Source organism: Drosophila willistoni, assembly GCF_018902025.1.
Source record: "Drosophila willistoni isolate 14030-0811.24 chromosome 2L unlocalized genomic scaffold, UCI_dwil_1.1 Seg168, whole genome shotgun sequence".
NCBI lineage: Eukaryota > Metazoa > Arthropoda > Insecta > Diptera > Drosophilidae > Drosophila > Drosophila willistoni.
In genome coordinates this window covers 12,341,611-12,362,231 of record NW_025814047.1, presented here as the reverse complement: position 1 = coordinate 12,362,231, position 20,621 = coordinate 12,341,611, and the positions used below count along the sequence as shown (strand labels likewise).

The 20,621-nt window shown below is 41.1% G+C and overlaps 1 protein-coding gene across 1 annotated transcript; it reads right to left on the bottom strand.

The window, feature by feature from the left end:
* Positions 1-246: 246 nt before the first annotated feature.
* LOC124459972 lies at positions 247-9,496 on the bottom strand. Its single transcript, XM_047009909.1, has 2 exons — positions 9,321-9,496; positions 247-1,220 (listed from the first exon to the last, which is right to left on the bottom strand). The coding sequence occupies exon 2, from the start codon at positions 1,184-1,186 to the stop codon at positions 320-322; it is 867 nt and encodes a 288-aa protein (XP_046865865.1). The 5' UTR covers positions 1,187-1,220; positions 9,321-9,496; the 3' UTR covers positions 247-319.
* Between the last annotated feature and the right edge of the window lie 11,125 nt (positions 9,497-20,621).

Here is a 20,621-nt window from a genome sequence, read left to right as displayed (position 1 = left end):
GGGGGTTGAATTTCCTAAGTAGGCAGCTAAATGAATTTTTCCTTAAAATGTCTTCCTTCAAGAAATTGGGTACTGCAGCAATCTCACTTCAATGTTCTGTTTTATTCACTTGTAAGTTTTACACTAAAACTAGCTTAATTAAGAGCAGGGCACCAAGCCCCGCTTGGAGCGAAGTGTGGGGAGTTCTTTCGTGGGGAGAGCGATGGGCACCATCGGGAGAGCGGCGCGAGGTGAAAGCTTCCGCCTCCTTTAACCCTTGTGTTGCCCGGTTGGGCATAAACATGCTCCCCCCCTTGCAGGAGTGCAAGACCCAGGCAGTTTAATGGCACGCTCCGGACAGGGTCCAGCCAAAAACTGTGCGCATCGCAATCGGCCGCCCGCCAACCCCAGGTAGACTCCCTTCTAGCATGACCTCCGTGATCACATCCGCGCCCAGGACCAGAGACACTGACGACGGTCGGTAGAACGTCTCATCCGCCAGGACGATGCCCTCAAACCTTTTGGCGATCTGTGGGTCCACTGGAGCGCTTGGAGTGCGGCAGCACAAGCCATCGACCACCTTCAGGATCGCCTCCAATCGCCATCCTTCACTGATTGGGGACCGGATCACTGCTGCCACCGCTTTCTCTGCCCCTATATTGACGGCTGTCAACTTGAAGGCCGTGGCCAATGACGTCGCCATCGACGATACCGCAGAACAAGGGTCCACCAGGGCCTTTACGTCGAAGGTTTTTCCCTCCGTCTCAATACGCACCATCGCCGTGGGCATCAGATGCGGATTGCGGTGCTGCAGCAGTGTGGTCAAGGTCAGTTTCGGATCGGAGGCTGGCGTTGGCGCGACCCTTCGTCTGGAGGACTCGGGGGTGACTCGGCGTACGACGGAGCTTGGAGTGCGTCGACGTGGCTGTTCATGGAAGTGAAGCAGCGTGTGGTGATCCTCCTCACAGATTCGGCACTTATCACCGCTTAAGCAGCTTCCTCCGGAATGTTGGTGGGCCAGGCAATTGGCGCAGTACTTATTCGCCAGCACTGCCCTCATCCTCTTCTCCACGTTCAGCCGCAGGAAGCGACGGCATCGCTTCAGAGGATGGATTCCGCGACAGACTCGGCAACGGAAGGACTCAGTTCCTCGCGAACATCTGCGCTCCTCTTTCGATGCCTGTACTGAACGCGGTCTCGGAGCCATGGAAACGGGATCTAGGTTGACGAATATCAGGAAGCTGCCGGGACAAATAATGAAGAAAGCGGATTAATGTAGGACGATAGAACACATATTACTACTGGCAGCTCGGCCCTTCTTACTTGGGAGGAAGGACCAAGTGCTGGACGCTACTGTAGTTTTACGTAATGGGTTTGAATTCTTTCTTCTGGAGGAAGAAAGATCAACTTTGCGACGGGACGCTTCACAATACCGCGAGCGGTAAGCAGGTCGACGACGCGGACATTGCCGTCACTGCCAGGGTGTGTCTGGTGGATTCGCCCGAGACGCCATTCATTAAATGGAAGATTGTCGTCTTTGAGTACCACCAGATCGCCCACTTCAAGATTTTTAGAAGGGAATCGCCACTTATTGCGCTTATGTAGCTCCTTCAGATACTCGTCTTTCCATCGGGTGCAGAAATGCTGACTCACGGCCTTCAGACGCTGCCACCGGTTAATGATAGACGGTACCTGATCCTTGATTTCAGGTTCCGTCACGGATAGCAATGGACCGCCAACTAGGAAATGGCCTGGGGTCAAAGCTAAAGAGTCGGTGGGGTCTTCAGACATAGGAGAAATCGGCCGCGAGTTCAAACACGCCTCTACCTTAGCCAGCAGCGTAGAGAACTCTTCAAAAGTATACCTTTGGTTGGAAGTGGCCTTGTAGAACAGAGTTTTAAAACTCTTAACTCCAGCCTCCCACAACCCTCCCATGTGTGGTGCCCCGGGAGGGATGAAATGCCAGGACAGATTCTGATGGCTGTAGTGGGATAATATTTTCTGCTGGGTAGAATTTAGGAAATCTTTTTCAAGCACTCTGGATGCACCTACGAAGTTTTTTCCGTTGTCGGACTGCACTTGCTGGGGACACCCTCGCCTCGATACAAAGCGAGCGAATGCTGCCAGAAATGCTTCGGTACTCAAATCCGAAGTTGCCTCAAGGTGAATGGCTTTGGTGGAAAAGCAAACAAAGACACACACATATCCCTTTGATATGCGGCAAGCGCGGCCGGTGAAACTCTTGATGTCGAAAGGACCTGCGAAATCTATCCCGGTGGTCGTGAAAGGTCGTGCGAAAGTAGTTCGCTGGGCCGGAAGGGTGCCCATTAGCTGTGATTGCAGCCTTCTTTTATAAATCACACAGACTTTGCATGAATTGACCACCGATTTTACTAGATTCCGCAGTCTTGGAATCCAGTATCTCTGTCGGATGAGACGGACTACCAGTTGGCTGCCCCCATGGAGAGAGATCTGATGCGTGAAAAGCACCAACAGCCGGGACAACGGACTTACTACTGGCAACAGAATGGGGTTACGCTCATCGTAACTAAGGGCCGCTGCTTGTTGCACGCGCCCACATGCTCGGATCACACCTGATGCGTCAATGAAAGGATTCAAATTGAGAATGGTGCTAGACGTGGGCAGAGATTTCTTCTGCTGTAGACACCGATGTTCCGTCGGAAAGTAATCACGCTGAGTGACTCGGATCAACGCCTGGAGTACTTGATTGATCTCGCTAGAGGTCACCTCCCCGGAGTAATCGTTTGGCAGTTTACGACACCTTCTGCCGAAACGGATCACATATGCTATCACTCGTAAGGCACGTGCCAGATTGGAAAAAACGAGATAATATCTCGTTGGCTGGCTTAGCGATCGCGACGTGGACCTTCACTACCCGCTTCTCCAAGGCAGTGTCTAGTGGGAGTGGTGTCGCTCGCTGCCAGGACTCTTGTGGTTCCCGTAGCCATGGTGGGCCGTGCCACCACAAATCCTTGTGTACCAATTCCTGCGCACTCAGGCCGCGGCTAGGGAGATCTGCTGGGTTGTCCTCTGAACGAACGTGATTCCATGGGGCGTCATTTGTTGCCGTCACAATCTTTGCTACCCGATTTGCGACAAACGTTGTCCATGTGCAGGGTGGCTTATTTAACCACGACAGTACGACGGTGGAATCTGACCAATAAAAAGCCTCCGCATTATCAACTGGAAGTTGCGGAAGAACTGCAGCTGCCAGTTCCGCTAAAAGTGTAGCTCCGCATAATTCAAGGCGGGGCAATGAAACCGTTTTAACCGGGGCGACTCTAGATTTCGCTGCAAGAAGGCAGCATGATATGCCTTGGTCATTGCTAACGCGCACGTAAATTGCGGCACCATAAGCCCGCTGTGACGCATCGCAAAAACAATGGAATTGGATGTCGGAATTTGGGTCATGAAGAACCCATCGTGGAATTCGGATCTGGTCAAGGAAGGAGTAGCTCTTTGTAAAATCCTGCCACCTGTGATGGAGTTCACTGGGCAATTGATCATCCCACCCTAGCTCTTGTAACCAGAGCTCTTGCATAAACACCTTGGCTTGAATCACAAAGGGAGCCAGCCAGCCAGCGGGATCGAATATCTTGGCGATCTGCCCGAGGACTTCTCGCTTAGTATAAGCTGACTTGACATCTTGGGGTGAGATGACAAAATAAAACTCATCCGTAGTCGCTTTCCATCGGATTCCCAGTGTTTTCGCTGTGCTGGCCTCTTCGATGTCGAGGAAATCAGCATTCAGTAAATGACTCTTTGGAATACAACTGAGCACGCTCTTCACATTCGATGTCCATTTGCGCAAGGGAAAGCCAGCTGAACCAAGAGCGTCTTGAAGTTCATTGACCATTGCGATTGCCGTTGTTTCATTATGAGCCCCTGCCAGGACATCATCGACATACATATAGGACTTGATAATATCGCTAGCGAAAGGAAATTTGGATTGTACATCACTTGCGAGTTGCTGAAGTACTCGGATGGCTAAGAACGGAGCACAGTTAATGCCAAACGTGACGGTATTCAGCTCGTAATCACCAAGTTGCCCCTCTTTATTTCGGAACAGGATCCTCTGAAATGGCGTATGGATTGGATCGACCATAATTTGGCGGTACATTTTTGTGATGTCGGCATTGAAAACTACTCGGAAAAAACGCCACTTGAGAATCTGAGTAGTGAGATCGGACTGAAGTACCGGACCAGGGTAAAGTATGTCGTTGAGACTTACTCCGTTGGTGGACTTGCTAGAGGCGTTAAAAACTACCCGTACCTTTGTTGTGGTGCTGTCGGGCTTGAAAACCGCATGGTGTGGCAAATAAAAATTGTTATTAGTGCCGTCAAATGGAACCTGACGCATGTGGCCCAAGTCCAAATATTCTTGGATGACGGCGTCATACTCAGTTTTTGCCGGAATATTTTTAAGGAGTCGGCTTTCGTTTTTTAGGAACTGAGCCAATGCCCCTGGTCTGGAATGACCAAGGTTGATGTTGGTTGGATCTCGAAACGGAAGTGAGACCGTATATCTCCCCGAAACATCTCTTCTTGTGGTCTTCTGGAAATTGACCTCGCAAACAGAGTCAGAATCTTCTACCGGTTTGCCCGGTAGATCCTCCACCTCCCAAAACCTTGTGAGAAGAGTTTCAAGTCCCTCCTCTCTGCTAACTGCGACCCTCGTGGTGAACGCGGCACATGAACTGACGGGGACCCCTTGCAACGGGCCTGAAATGACCCAACCGAATCTTGTCTCTTGAGCCATTAAAGATCCGCACACTTCGGTCTGGATGCCGGAAAGAGTCACCGCTGGTATTACATCAATGCCAAGGAGTAGATCGATCTTTGCCTTTAATCTGAAGGAGGGGTCGGCTAGAGGAATATTGGGCATTCCTTCCAGTGTGGCTTGGGCTATCGTACATGACGGCAAATCATCAGCAACTTGGGACAAGACAAACGCTTCTATCTCGATCTGGACTGGAGGTCCATGCGATGACCGAATGCTTATGTGACAGACCTTCAAGGTTCTATTGACCTTTCCGTTAATGCCTGTCACTTCGGCCCTGACAGTTTGGAATGGTAACTTCATGAGTCGGAACATTCTTTCGGATATGAAATTGGCTTCAGAAGCCGGGTCTAATAGCGCCCGTGAAGCATAAGTAGTGCCCTTGTGCCAAAAGTCCACGATCGCTGTACCTAGCAACTTATCTCGTGAGGACCTTGCCTCAGAGGTAAAGTAAGTCCGGACAATATTGTGCGAACTGGGCTGAGCTGGGACCGACGTTGGATTATTCTCCGGTCGGGCGTCCTTGTGCAAGAGCGTATTGTGACGCCCCTTGCACGTGAAGCAATTGTGCTGACTCGGACAATCTTTTACTTGATGTCCTCTTGCGAAACAGTTCAGACAAAGGGACTTTTTCTTTATGTATGCCACCCTCTCTGGCACCGTCATCTGAAGGAAGCGGGGACATCGACGCACCGGGTGATTCTCCTTCATACAGAGATCACAGGATTTTGGTTTGGTGGTCACCTTGGCTTCAAATGTATTAGCCTTTCGGGTGGCTGGAATCGGATTTCGTGGAGGTTTCGATGTGGGAACCGAAATAGCCATTGCAGTTGTATTTTCCACCGCTTCGAGCGTACGGAACCGCTCAGTGAGGAAATCGTCCATCATTTGCCACTCTGGAATGGCAGTCTTGTCTCCCAGAGATTGCTCCCATAATGAAAGGGTATTCTTTGGCAATTTGATGGAACAGAAAAATACGAACATGCCTCCCCAAGTGGTTACTGGCAGGCCACAGTGCTCAAAAGCGCGAATGGATGCCTGCAGAGCATTCTGATGATCCTGTAATGCTTTTCCAGACTCATGGGAAATTTGAGGCAGGTCAAGAAGTGCTCGGAATTGGCTGTTCACGATAAGTCGCTTATTTTCGAAACGCTGTTTAAGTGCATTCCATGCCGTTTCAAAACCATCATTTGTAAGCGGGAATTTTGCTACAATGAGGTTGGCTTCACCCCTCGTTTTCGCTAGGAGATGGTACAGCTTTTCAACAGGGGAAATTCGCGAATCGCTTATGTAGATGGCTGTAAACAAGTCACGGAATGTGGGCCATTTTAAATAATCTCCCGTAAAGACTTCTGTGTCAATGGGTGGCAATCGACAGCCTCGTTCTGCTGGTGCAGAGGTAGGCGCATGACGGTTCGGAGGAGTCGGAGCAGACCTTTCATGGATAAGCTCGTTTAATCGAGCCGTGCATCGCTCGTAAACTTGATAGCATTTGTCATATTTAGCTTGGATGGCTAAATCTTCAGAGTTATCGTCTTTACCATCTATGAGTGCCTCGCATTTCTCATATTCCTGCTCGACCTTCTCCCACAACGCTTGAACTCGATCACGACGGACTTGGAGCGTAAATACGCTGACCTCGGACAGTGACGTGACGTGGGTGTCGACTTCAAATTGACTTAGTTTATCGCAAATGGAACCAAACTTCTTCAAAGCCATGGTGGAAGCAGCTAAAACCCTTTTGGTCTCGGACCGAGTGACTCTTGGGGCGGTTACCAAAATCTGTGGAAGTGGTACCAATGATTTGACCTCTTTTTGGCTTGCTCGTCGTGGCTCTGACGTGGCTTGCTGAAAGGTCGTGCTCGATGGTGCGGACTTGAGAGTTAGTGGACTAGAGAGGGTCTGAAATGCTCGGGAAGGAGGAGTAGTAGGGCTGGTACTCCTCTGGCGCTGACCTGGAGCAGCAACTGAGGATTTGCTCGGGGCTGCAGTGTTCTCAGCTGCTTTCTCGTCTTTTGACGGGCTCGTGCTCATAACCCCAGAGAGTGGCGGTTATAAAGTGGTGAGCTGGCTTGGCACGGCTTGAAAATTAGCCAAAAAGACGAACTGGAACGTTTGGGAAAAACTGGAACACTACCAAACCACTTGAAGAACGGCTTTGAAACGCCTTGAAATAGATTGAAAAAAAAACCAGAAAACGAGCTGGTACGTTTGGAATGACTTGGAACACTGCCAAAAAAACCCTAGGAACGGCTTGGAACACCTTGGAATTCAAATATAACTACAAAGATGCGACTTGGAGCGGGTGGAAACACTTTGGAATTGAAATCGAACCAAAGATAAGACTTGAAACGCTTGGAAACACTTTGTAATTGGAATCTAACTCCAAAGATACGACTTGGAACGTGTGGGAATACTTTGGAATTGCAATATAACTCCAAAGATGCGACTTGGAACACGTGGGAATATTTTGGACTTGAAATGTAACTCCAAAAATACGACTTGGAATACGTGGGAATACTTTGGAATTGAAATATAACTCCAAAAATACGACTTGGAACACGTGGGAATATTTTGGACTTGAAATGTAACTCCAAAAATACGACTTGGAATACGTGGGAATACTTTGGAATTGAAATATAACTCCAAAAATACGACTTGGAATACGTGGGAATACTTTGGAATTGAAATATAACTCCAAAAATACGACTTGGAACACGTGGGAATATTTTGGAATTGAAATATAACTCCAAAAATACGACTTGGAACACGTGGGAATATTTTGGAATTGAAATATAACTCCAAAAATACGACTTGGAACACGTGGGAATATTTTGGAATTGAAATATAACTCCAAAAATACGACTTGGAACACGTGGGAATATTTTGGAATTGAAATATAACTCCAAAAATACGACTTGGAACACGTGGGAATATTTTGGAATTGAAATATAACTCCAAAAATACGACTTGGAACACGTGGGAATATTTTGGAATTGAAATATAACTCCAAAAAATACGACTTGGAACGCGTGGGAATATTTTGGAATTGAAATATAACTCCAAAAAATACGACTTGGAACGCGTGGGAATAGAATAAACAAAAACGCGGAACACAAATTTTTACCAATTAAATATTATTCGATTTTTTCCTCAACGTGACCCTTCAACATATATACCCCACAAAGTGCCTGCCAACCTAGGGTATACAGCACAGCTACTTTTGGTCGTTTGCTTTGTGCCGGTCTTTGGCACATGAGCTTGCAGCTGTGCTGGTATACTGCAGTTAAGCGGTACTTATGTATGCTCGTATGTATGTATGTATATAGGCTGCAAGGGATAGCGGGATTTGTTCGCGGTGGTGGAAAAATATATTTGTGTGCGAAAAAAATTAGAAATTTTGTGGAATGTATGTATGTATGGATATGTATATGGGAATCAATATGTAAAATTTTATGTATGGAAAAAATATGTATATGTATATGGATATGAATATATATATGTAAAATTTTATGTATGGAAAAATATGTATATATGTATATGTATGTGTATGGATATGTATATATATATGTAAAATTTTATGTATGGAAAAATATGTATATGTATGTATGTGTATGGATATGTAAATATATATGTAAAATTTTATGTATGGAAAAATATGTATATGTATGTATGTGTATGGATATGTAAAATGTTGGAGTATATATATATGTATTTAAAAATTTCTTTTTCTCTTTTTTTTTTTTTTTAAATATGAAAATATGTAATGGCGATATGCAGAGGTGTGAATGGATCGGATTTCTTTATATAAATTAATGTTTTTTTTTTTTTTTTTTTTTTTTAATATGATTTCTTTTGCTGTGTCTAACCGATATGCCCCCAACTTTATAGGGTGTCTGGTCACCAGAAATGTCTAAGTGTGGCTTTTATATGTGAGAGGGTGGTTCACTTTCGTTTTTTTTTTTAAAAATCTTTATTATTTGTATTGAAAATTTTCTTCTCTTCGTTGAAAACCACCTTTCACTGCGCGCACACTTTTCCCAGGAGTGGACTGTATTTGCACAAAACCTTTATTTTTGGATTTAATGTAGCACTGGATATGTTTGTAATTTTTGTCACATTCACACACTCTGCTTGCATATATATATCTTATATGTAGGAGATCACTTTTTTCGTAGGTTTGATTCACTGCATACATACATATGTGTTAATATTTTTTTGAAATTGCGAAAAAATATATATTGGAAATAGGCAAATAAAATATGGCGCCTTATATACTTGGCCTATATATGCCAAAGTGCGAGAAAAAAAAACTTGAAGTGGGCGAACCAATATGGCGCCTTATGTACTGGACACATATATATGTATGAAAATTTGGGGACCAAAATTTTCTCTCCTTTGAGGAGGAAAAATTTGCGCGAAAGTAATTTTTACTTGGATTAGGAGAATCAATGGCAACAATTATATGTATGTGAGTATGGGTACGGATGCTGGAGGCATGTACATGTACTCATATACCTATAATTTGCAAAAAAATTACTTAGCTTGAAATATGGATGAAATTCCACCGATGCTAGTGGTTCGAGAGGATCTTAGTATCCGGCTCGAAGGACCAAATGTTTTCGTAGGGGGGTTGAATTTCCTAAGTAGGCAGCTAAATGAATTTTTCCTTAAAATGTCTTCCTTCAAGAAATTGGGTACTGCAGCAATCTCACTTCAATGTTCTGTTTTATTCACTTGTAAGTTTTACACTAAAACTAGCTTAATTAAGAGCAGGGCACCAAGCCCCGCTTGGAGCGAAGTGTGGGGAGTTCTTTCGTGGGGAGAGCGATGGGCACCATCGGGAGAGCGGCGCGAGGTGAAAGCTTCCGCCTCCTTTAACCCTTGTGTTGCCCGGTTGGGCATAAACAGGACCGAAACCCGGTTTTTTCAATCACAAACACAATTTATCAACATTTTAAACGACATTTTTCAATGTTTTATTTTGATTTTCTAACATAATTACAAAAAGGAAAAAATAAAAAATGTTTACATTTTTTTGGTTAATTTCGAAAATTTGCTATTGATGGCTGATTTTTTCAAAATAATTTTCAATATTTACATCAATATCTAATAAACTCAACATTTTGGGACTATAGTTGGTATTTTCCAAATCCTTTCGTGATCACATGTGTCTCAGTGATGCAATAAGTGGGTCCGAATAGACTGCCAGCATGTTAAAACGGTCTTCATTTTGTCTAACACGAAAAGTTTTTAATGTATTAGTGTATCTGAACCTTTTGCAGTCATTGTTTTTACATTCCTGTGCTTCTTCGGATAGCTCTCCAATTTGTAAACACTGAAATTCTATTAAATTCTTTACGTGGGCCAAAATCCTATGTACCGTTAAGGTAAGTTTTTTTTGCGGATACAATTCAGTCAAAAGTTGAGCAGTTTTTTAAGTTTATTCGGCAAATTTTTCATTTTCCATTTACAATTATCTTGAAATTTTTAGCATTCAAGAACAGCCAACCTTTTAATGATCTCTAGACCAATCCCTGTTATTAAAGATGTCATTTTATTATTTTCAAAAAAACTCCTTGAAGTATTTCCATCATTCGTGTTTTCGTATCCGTGATTTGGGCAGTCAACTTTCAGTCCTAGCTTCCGAGAGAGCTTGTATAATCTCCTTCCTACTCTGAATATCCACTAATAAATAAAATTGTCTTGCATTATATTGACAAATACTATTTATTTAAGGATTTAAGGTGATTACACTTATGAAGTTAAAAATAAACTGTCGCAAACGAGAGGTATAATTAGGACTTTATATTATATTTTTTGAATTAAATAGGTAGAACGCAAAATCGTTATTACCCTTTTTGTATTAATGAGGTAAAAATTAAACAATTACATTCTATTAGGTAAACGGAAATAAAAAGGACCAACCTACAACTAGTCCAATTTTTCATCAACTTAAATAACATTTACCTGCCTTATAGGTTGTTCCTTGTTAGTTGTATTCCACCAAAGTTCAAAATAAGCCAATATTTAGTATATTTTTTAAAAGCTTTTAGCTCAATAACGATTTTAATAATTAAAATTTATAAAACATGCTATTAATAAAGAACATACTTTTCAGATAAAACCAAAAAATCCAAGATCGATTGTGGAAGTTGCCCAATATTCAGTTTTAAAGTTGCGACTTTTTGTACAAATTATTATTTATTTTCATTTACTAAAAATGTCTCATGTTTGGGCGCCTCTAGCACCCATGAATCTCAAACGATTTCAAACACTTTTTGGATACATAATCTCTGAAGTATTCCTTATCGATTGCATATATCATTTTTACCAAACGCGATCATGAAAAAACTGATTTTTGCAACGCTATCCAAGCAGAGGCCCAACTGTGCGACGTCTCTGGCCACAGCCTTCAATATTGGTGATCCGGTCTCCGATCAGCGAAGGATGGCGGTTGGAAGCGATCCTGAAGGTGATCGATGGCCTGTGCTGCCAAAGTGTCAAGCGTTTTCAATGTTTTTTTTTGCTCGACTACTCAAGTGTTAAACTGTGAAATAAGCTTTTTATTAAAAACCTCTAATAGTCTTCCATACGCTTTGCTGTTCATTTTGGTCCCAAACATTACTAATCGCTTTCTCACTGGCTGGCACAAAATTGGGTCCATCGGACCCAAATGATCTTTGTGAAGCGTGTGAAGTGGCGTTTGCACAACTTTTTACTGAAAATAATACAACTTATACAATTAGCAATCAACTAAGCTACTTTTCGTCTTCGTCGTCGAGAAATGCCCCACTTCATGCGACCGTCGAAAAACTTATCTTTCCTTCAGCTTTGGAACAGCCCTCGAATCACGATTTTACGATTTTAAAAGGCAGACCACCTTGCAAAACCGGCTACTTTACCAGTTAATTCATTAAGGTTGGCAGCGATTGCTGCTATGCTTTTCTAATACTAAAAACAGCTCCCTTATTAAGTAACTTGCTGAGTGGACGTGCGATTTGTACGTACCCGGAGATAAATTTTTTAAAAAGCCTGTAAATCCCAGGAAAGTTTGAACTGATTTTATGTCCTCTGGCGTAGCAAATCGACTAACGGCTGCTATTTTCTTCTTGCCAGGCCTAAATTCGTCCGGCTTCGATAATATGGCCTAGAAAATTTATGTGTGGCTGCATGAAACTTTTTCCATTTCATCTTTATGCTTAATTGAGCAGCCGTCCCAAGCACCAACTTTGTCCTTCCCAGACAAACGTCGACATCTCGTCATACACAATTACAATACAGTGTCTGTTATTCTGTTTGATAAATGACTTTTTTTGTTCCTTGTTCAAATTCTTTTCCGATATATTTAAGCGATCATAGATATCGAACGCTTCATTCAAATCCTTAGAAGACTAAAAACGATACATTACAAAATTAAACTCTTTTTAAAAATGCGTGGGTGCAATCGTATATTAAAGTCAGCAAAATCTATGTAACAGTCTTTTTAGACCCCATAAAGTATATATATTTTTGATTAGAATCAACACCCAAAACGATTGCTCTATCTGATGTACAATGTCGACATCATACACAGGGCGCAGTCGAAGATTTTAAGATCAATCACGGAGGCTCCGTGGTACATACGGATAGACAACATTCAAAATAATCTAAATATACCTAGCGTAAAATCTGAAATAGGTAGTCAGCAACTAAAGTATTCTGCAGAACTGGATGCACATCCAAACCTTCGACGTGAAGGCCTTCGTGGATCCATGCTCGGCGGTATTTTGGCATTTTACATTGCAAAAATCATAACTTCTAAGCCAATAAAGCGATTTTAAAAATTTAAAAAGCTTACAATAAAAAATACCTTAAGCTTAAAAATAAATGTTTGCCAAGAGTGCTGAGTGTTTGTGGTGCTGTAATATACAAAGTCAAAGTCAGAAAATATTTCCAAGCATGTTTTTGTCTAACACGAAAAGTTTTTAATGTATTAGTGTATCTGAACCTTTTGTAGTCATTGTTTTTACATTCCTGTGCTTCTTCGGATAGCTCTCCTATTGGTGAACACTGAAATTCTATTAAATCCTTTACGTGAGCCAAAATCCTATGTACCGTTAAGGTAAGTTTTTTTTGCGGATACAATTCAGTCAAAAGTTGAGCAGTTTTTTAAGTTTATTCGGCAAATTTTTCATTTTCCATTTACAATTTCCTTGAAATTTTTAGCATTCAAGAACAGCCAACCTTTTAATGATCTCTAGACCAATCCCTGTTATTAAAGATGTAATTTTATTATTTTCAAAAAAACTCCTTGAAGTATTACCATCATTCGTGTTTCCGTATCCGTGATTTGGGCAGTCAACTTTCAGTCCTAGTTTCCGAGAGAGCTTGTATAATCTCCTTCCTACTGCCTACTGCCTTGTCAAAGCAGGTTATTAGTAGTCTAACATTGTAGAAATGCATATACATGAACACGTAGTATTTACAAAACAGCATTTTGCAATGTAATCGTTTATGGCGCTCTTCTTCTTCCTTATACCTTGCAGCGCATTTTTTAGGCGAGGTTACTTTTGCTTAATGGCTTCTGCATCGGTGTCGCAGGGCTCCGTATTTTGGGGCCATATACATCTGATAAGTAAATATTTCACCTACCTAGTGTATGTAGTCCAGTTGTGAAAAATGCTAATATTTAGTGTATTTTTTAAACGCTTCTAGTTCAATAACGAATTAGGTATTTATTAAATTATTATTTATGAAACATGCTATTAATAAAGAACATACTTTTCAGATAAAACCAAAAAATCCAAGATCGATTGTTGAAATCGCCCAATATTCAGTTTTAAAGTTCCGATTTTTTGTAAAAATTATCATATATTTCCATTTACTAAAAATGTCTCAACTTTGGGCGCCTCTCGCACCCATAAATCTTAACCGATTTCACAAATTTTTTGGATTCATAATCTCTCTAAAGTATTCCCTATCGATTGTATATATTATTTTTGCCAAACGCGATCATGAAAAAATTGATTTTTGCAACGCTATCCGAGCACAGGCCCAACTGTGCAACGCCATAAAATCCATGGATTAACCACGGACACATCAATCATATGGGAAAACATTTTTTTATACCACTCTCTTGAACGCAATTGAATTCTATAAAGTCATAGTAAAGAGTCCAGTAAGTCAACGTCAACCGTATGGTAATTGTACACATCATTCGTCCTAGGAGAGTGGATGTCTATATACTTTTTGTCTTTCTTACTGAATCGGTTTTCCGATCAAACAGGATTGCTTCCCACGTAAGTGGAAAGAATGATGACTACCTTATTGTCAAACCAAGAGACAAGGTAAACTGAACTCCATCGATATTAGTAACTTTTTCGACCATGCTTCCTCGTCCTTGCTTTTTCAATTGTTTTTCAGTTGGCATCTTTGAATTAGGTACTCGATTAATCCTTACCGTGCCCAAAGCCAATATGCCATTTTTCATAAGGTAGACTTGAAGTTTGGGACTAGGTAATCATTTGTCGAAAAACAGTTTGTAGTTTTTTCCTTTTGGTATGGTTGCCGATAATCTTGATACAACATTTCCGCTTACTCCCAAATTGGGGGCCCCTTCGGGATATGGATACGTAGAATATATCATGCACGATTTACTGCATGTAGAGCCATATATGGCTTCCGCAGTTTTTTGCGTAAATTAGTACTTGTAATGCTTACCTATACTCAAATTATTTAATTTTATAAAAGAAAACTTTATAACGACAAAGGGGTTTTATAGTAGATCAAATTAAATTTTAAATTTCCAACAGGGAATAGTGCAAAGAGAATAAGTGATAACAAAAGGTAATCGTAAGTACCGTTCTAAACAAAAAAAAAAAAAATTATTGAAAGTGAGAAGACATATGTATATATATTCAAGGGGTTTTTTAATCAATTGCATTTTGCATGTTCCCACATTGTACGTTTTCATAATTAACTTGACAGTGACCCTTGCTCAAATGGCAGCATATCATACATTTCAAAGTTTCGTTTCTTATATATTTTGTTCGCTCTTAGTCCGAACTGCACACTACATTTTTTTATTTATTTACGTCAACTAACACAGCAGTCGACGAAAAAGCTTAAGCTAAAGACAGATAGTAATTAATTGAAGAAGGTAGCGTAGCTTTATACACAACCAAACATCTTCGACCCGGTGGAGGTGTTTTATTTGCACAAGGTGCCAGCTATGCCCCGATTCACAGCCAATGTGGTCAGGGATAAGTTGCAAGCAATCCAAGTCCAAAACGTATTCAGCGGGTTCGTTGTAGATCATTGAATAGTATAGCGCAAAGAGAAGTGACAGAAAGATAAGGAGAGATAAGGTGAGAAAGGTTATTAAAAGATTGGCAAAGAACACGAAAAGGTTCGTGAAGAGAGTAGTTAGTCAGACATCTACTAAGGTGAATATGAAAAAAGTTTCTGGTCCGACGTAAGGGAACACAAAAATATAGCGTATCTAGTAAATTAGTACAAATGACTTCGCCGTTGACTAGTTTATGGAGAAAGAGAATGCCAAAAACGAGCCTACGGATGTAAAGTGAAGGAAGATTAATAGGAAGAAGTCTGTCAGAATAAGAAGGAAGGCGAATTAACTCTAGAATTAAGCTTTTATATAAGAAAGTCATAATTTTCCCCGTGGCGCATGCCGACACCATACTACAAATCCACGATGACGTAGTGACGTAGTAGCGGAAAGCGACGACGGAGTGAAGGCTGTCACCGAATGCGTTACAAACAATCACGTAAGATTTTGCAAACTGGCTAAGCATGACACACGTTACACACCAATAGAACTTATCTTATAACGTTTGAAAAAAGAGTTTTGATAAAGGGGATCATTTACCTCAACTACAACAAAGTCGTAAGCAAGGTTCCTGACATTCCGGCTTCCCCATTGTTGCATATAACGGGGCAAGATCATGTTTGAAGTCTACCTCTGCTACAGCGAATGAGTGAAGGAAACCTAAATGCCATTCGGGAGCTGAACGATGATGTGACGTCCAACGGATTCCCTAAGGTTTGGTAGTATTTGTAAGCTTCTTGCTCTGTAGCCTCGTCGTAAATTGCACAGATTCCGCCTTGCATATTTACTTCTTATGTATTTACATTTAGATTCATATTATCATTTATGTACTTAGGTTTAGTTCTCTTTTCTTTCATTCAATACATTTAGTTTGGGACAATCGCTTCAACAATAAAGACACATTACTCCGGCACTTGGCCGCAATTACTTTCATAATCTTTGATATATTGCTGAGCCACAAGGACAGTGATCTATATATTTAAGCGTATATAGCCCTAATCTACCTAATTCTTCCCTTGGAATTGGATCCAATCAATGGCTAAGCCCAACGAAAACCACGGGACGGACCCAATAGCTCAATTTGTAGGCTTCTATATATATTTCACAGGTATATCTCGGCTTCAGTCGGATCGGATTACTATATCATATAGTTCACATACAAATGACAAAGTCACGAGCATTTACTTTTTACAACAACTTTGTTGTTTTCTAACCTTTTTTTTCAAATTAATATTTTTTAGTTTAGTATGTCTTTTAATAACTATCAAAAATTTGATCAATATCGGATGACAATATTTTGTTGCTCCCATATAAGAACCTTACGTTCTTTTGACAGGTTTGCTTTCAATTAAAATATTTGTGGGTTTTATATATCTATTAATGAATGTGCTAAATTTGATCAAGATCGGGTGACTATATCATACAGCTCTCATAGAAACGATCGGTGGTAAATAATGACTGTTCAATGAAAGACGTTAGTAATTCTTGAATTTATTAAATGTTTATTTATTTATATATAAATAGGCACTCGCACATAAACCAGTGACTAAAAAGTTGTCGCAACCAACACATAAATTGGGTGGACCTCGGAGTGAGATTACAAAGGTAGAGATGGGGGCCAAAGACACAGCGATGCACACCCGGTGTAGCTACAATTGGTATCTGATCTTACTAAGAATAATGCATTTCTTCTATAGTACAAAATAGAGAGCTCACCAGTGCATAGTTCGACATAGTGTTAGGTCAGCAAAGTACGTCTTTATTGATAATAGCTAACCATAGCAGCTTAATTAACTAGTCTTTATTGTTTACTGCTGACCATATCAGATCTACTTGACTGATGAGCCATCGATATCTATAATCGGGTTATATACTTAACATTGACATACATTTCCATTTGTTCTATATAATAATTGGCTTAATGTTATCTTATTTTATATAATCTAAACACCAACAACAGTCTTAGGATATTCTTCAATTGCGAAAGTTGATGACAAATCACAAGACATCGAATATTGGGCCACCAAAGTCGATGTAAATTCGCTCCCAAGTTGTTGTTGCTGTAGGCCAACTCTGGTATTGTCGTGGTGGCGCTCGATTTTTGCTCTAGCTGATGTTGCAACACTGAGCTAGATTTTTTATGTCATCATTAAAGGCAGGCCTTGCAGTTTGCTTCATGCGAGCAATGCCCCAATGTCCCTTTGTAATAGTTTAAGGATTTTTGTAGGTAGACTGGTTGGAATCTCCATTCGATTTGCATCTGACTTTAAACATAATAAGTGATCATCAATTGTTAAAGCAAAACTACGATTAAAGTATGGCAAGAAATCTTCGTTGCCAATTTTTAACTTTTCTGGCCATTCTACAGAAAGGTAGTGCAAGACTAGTTTGAGGATTTTATCGTTATTCAAATGCTTGAGAATGGTTTCTGTATTAACTGGCGGATTGATTTTTGTGATTGCAAGGTTCCTCCTCTTTATCGAATTCTATATCGGTAGTCGGCAATTGCCATGTGCAGATGTCGCCCGATACTAGATATCAAAATTATAAGCCATTAGAATGATGCCCCAACGTTGTAGTCTGTTTTAAGTCATCAATGGAAATCGTTAAACCCCGCAAATAATTGACAATCCCGCTTTTTCTATTTGACAGTATTTCTCTTGATATTTGTCGAGTGTTTTAGAAGCAAAACTAATGGGTCTCTCTTGACCATCGTGTTGTTTATGAGAAAGAGCTACCCCGAGACCAAGAGATGATGCATCTGCTGCGAGCACGATAAGTTTTTATCAAAGTGCGCCTGTTGCGTTGCGTTAATAATGTGAGACTTCAAAGCTGAAAAGGCTTAAAGTTGTTTCGGAATTATTTAAGTAAAGATTTAAATAATTCTTTACATAATATTTTGTCTCCTCTGGTTAAGCTTTCTATTAAGGCAAGGGAATTGGCAAGAGCATTTGGATGTGTATCCAGTTTTGCAGAGTATTTTAGTTGCTGACCACCTATTTCAAATTTTACGCTGATTTGGCCAATGAGCCCCCGTGATTGTTCTTAAAATCTTCGGCTGCGCTCTATGTATGATGTCGACATTGCTGATACTTGCATTACCCCATAGTACGGCACCGTAAGTCCAGATGGTCTTCACTACGTAGTCGTATAGGAGGACTTTATACTCCAGACGTAGAGGGGGAGCGAGATTGATGATCCAATGTAAGCTACTCGCTTTCAGCTTTAGCTGTAATTTTCTTGCTTCGATGTGCTTGCGCCAAATAAGCCTTCTGTCTAGATGTATGTGAAGGTAAGTGACATCATCTGGTTGAGTAACTGGTACGCTGCTTAGCATAAGAGCTGGACAGTTTCTTCTGTTAAGCGTGCTCGTTGACTGGATCCGCTAGGTTGATAGCTCTTCCCATACCACCTTTAGGTGTTTTTATAATTTTGCAGTGGCTTGTACTGGGTATTTGGATCTGCTGAGGATTGCCATGTCATCGGCAAAAGTGGACGTTGTAAGTGCTAAACTCGTTGGAAAGTCTGCAGTGTACAGCAGGTAGAGCAATGAGCCGAGTACATTACCTTGCGGTTCAAAGTCGGAGATGGGGGCCAAAGACACAGCGATGCACACCCGATGTAGCTACAATTGGTATCTGGTCTTACTAAGAATAATGCATTTCTTTAATAGTACAAAATATCGAGCTCACCAGTGCATAGTTCGACATAGTGTTAGGTCAGCAAAATACGTCTTTATTGATAATAGCTAACCATAACAGCTTAATCAACTAGGTCTTTATCGTTTACTGCAGACCATATCAGATCTACTTATGACTGATGAGCCATCGATATCTATAATCGGGTTACATACTTAATTGACATACATTTCCATTTGTTCTATATAATAATTGGCTGAATGTTATCTTATTTTATATAATCTAAACACCCATATACTCCCGGCCTTTGAACACCTGTTCAATCCAATATTTACCGCAAAATTGCTGGGGGCTGGGCTTACTGCAGCAGGAGTCGGTATGGGATTGACGATCCTCACGGTTGTCTGCTCTGGACCATTGTGTCTTGGGGGTTGTGAGCATCTTCTTATTCCATATACCATCACAAGAACCAATGGTATTGTTAGCGCTACGTAGGAGACGATAACATGGTGAGCCGGCTGCATGGGGTCTTCTGGTAATTTCCAGTTTTGCTTAGTTTCCAGTTTTCCTTGAATGTTGCGTAGTTCGTCGTAGCTTAGCTGCATCTTTGTGAATTGTGTTGTTGTTGGCGCTACTTTTGTTGGGCCAATGCTGAAGTTGCCAAATCGGACATATGACAATTTCATTGTGTCTGTCGTAGCTATACGGTGACCTGCTATTCGGATAGCAGAACTCCTTGCTGTACACGACGGGTCTAGAGTTAGCAATCCAGTCTTCTTGATAGTGACACTTTGTATATTATCGACACAGGTCACTGCGAGTTCAATTGGTCTAGTGTGGCAAAAATCCATTGATTTTTGTGATACATGTCGTACCACACGAATGACCTGTTTGTGTGTTGTATTTGACAAGTTGATGATTGTGTGTTTTTTAATAGCTGGAACTCACAGTTGCTTTTAGCCGTAAACGTCGTTTGTTTATCAAAACAAATATATTGCTCGTTGTTGAGCTGATGGCATTGTTTCGAATCGGCTCTTGAGAGCCCAATGTATTGATTCTGTTCCTTGTTGACAGCAATGATGGGAATTTTAATGTTTATGATTACAATCCCATGAGTTCCAATTGCTAGAATGGGTACCAGATTATACAGTTGCACTGCCTGCGTTGCCACTAGTGGAAACGTGACCTTAAATATCACATGATTGTTTGCGATTGTGCCTTGTGCCTTCATTAACCATATAATTGCAAGACGTCGTTATCTGGAACTGGCAAATCCAAATCAAACGGAAGATGTCTCTGCAGTTGGTTCAGATGTTCCCGAAACTGGCCTGGTGATAGTAGTAACGGGCTTATTTTGCTATGATGGGCATCTGTAAATACTCGGGAAATTTCGGTTTGAATTCGTTGCAAATTCCCTGCAATAACTGTCATCTGAGTAGTTAGCGTGATATACCATTGCAATGCTTTTACCGCATTGTCCTGGACCTTGGTCATAACGTTCATTTGTTGTTCCATTAGTTTCATTTGATTCTCAATTGTGGCTTCATCTTGCTTAATGATATTTATCGTTAAGTCAATTACAGATGTCTGGTCTTGTAGCAAGTTCAATAAGTAGTCTTCATTTGATTTAACCTTTCGTATGGTGCCTGACATCTCTGTTGCGTACTTTGGTCCAGCACACCAAATAAGCCGTTCGCAATGTTCCCAATTATATCTAAAGGCGATCGTCGTTGGCGTTCTATGTGAAGGAAATCATTTCCTGTCCGTAGCTCTGAGTTGAAATGCTCGAAGTGCCTCTGCATTGCGGTGCATGCCTCTGGAACCTTCATTAACACGCATATTTATCCAACCTTTACTACTGAGTCTGAAAATG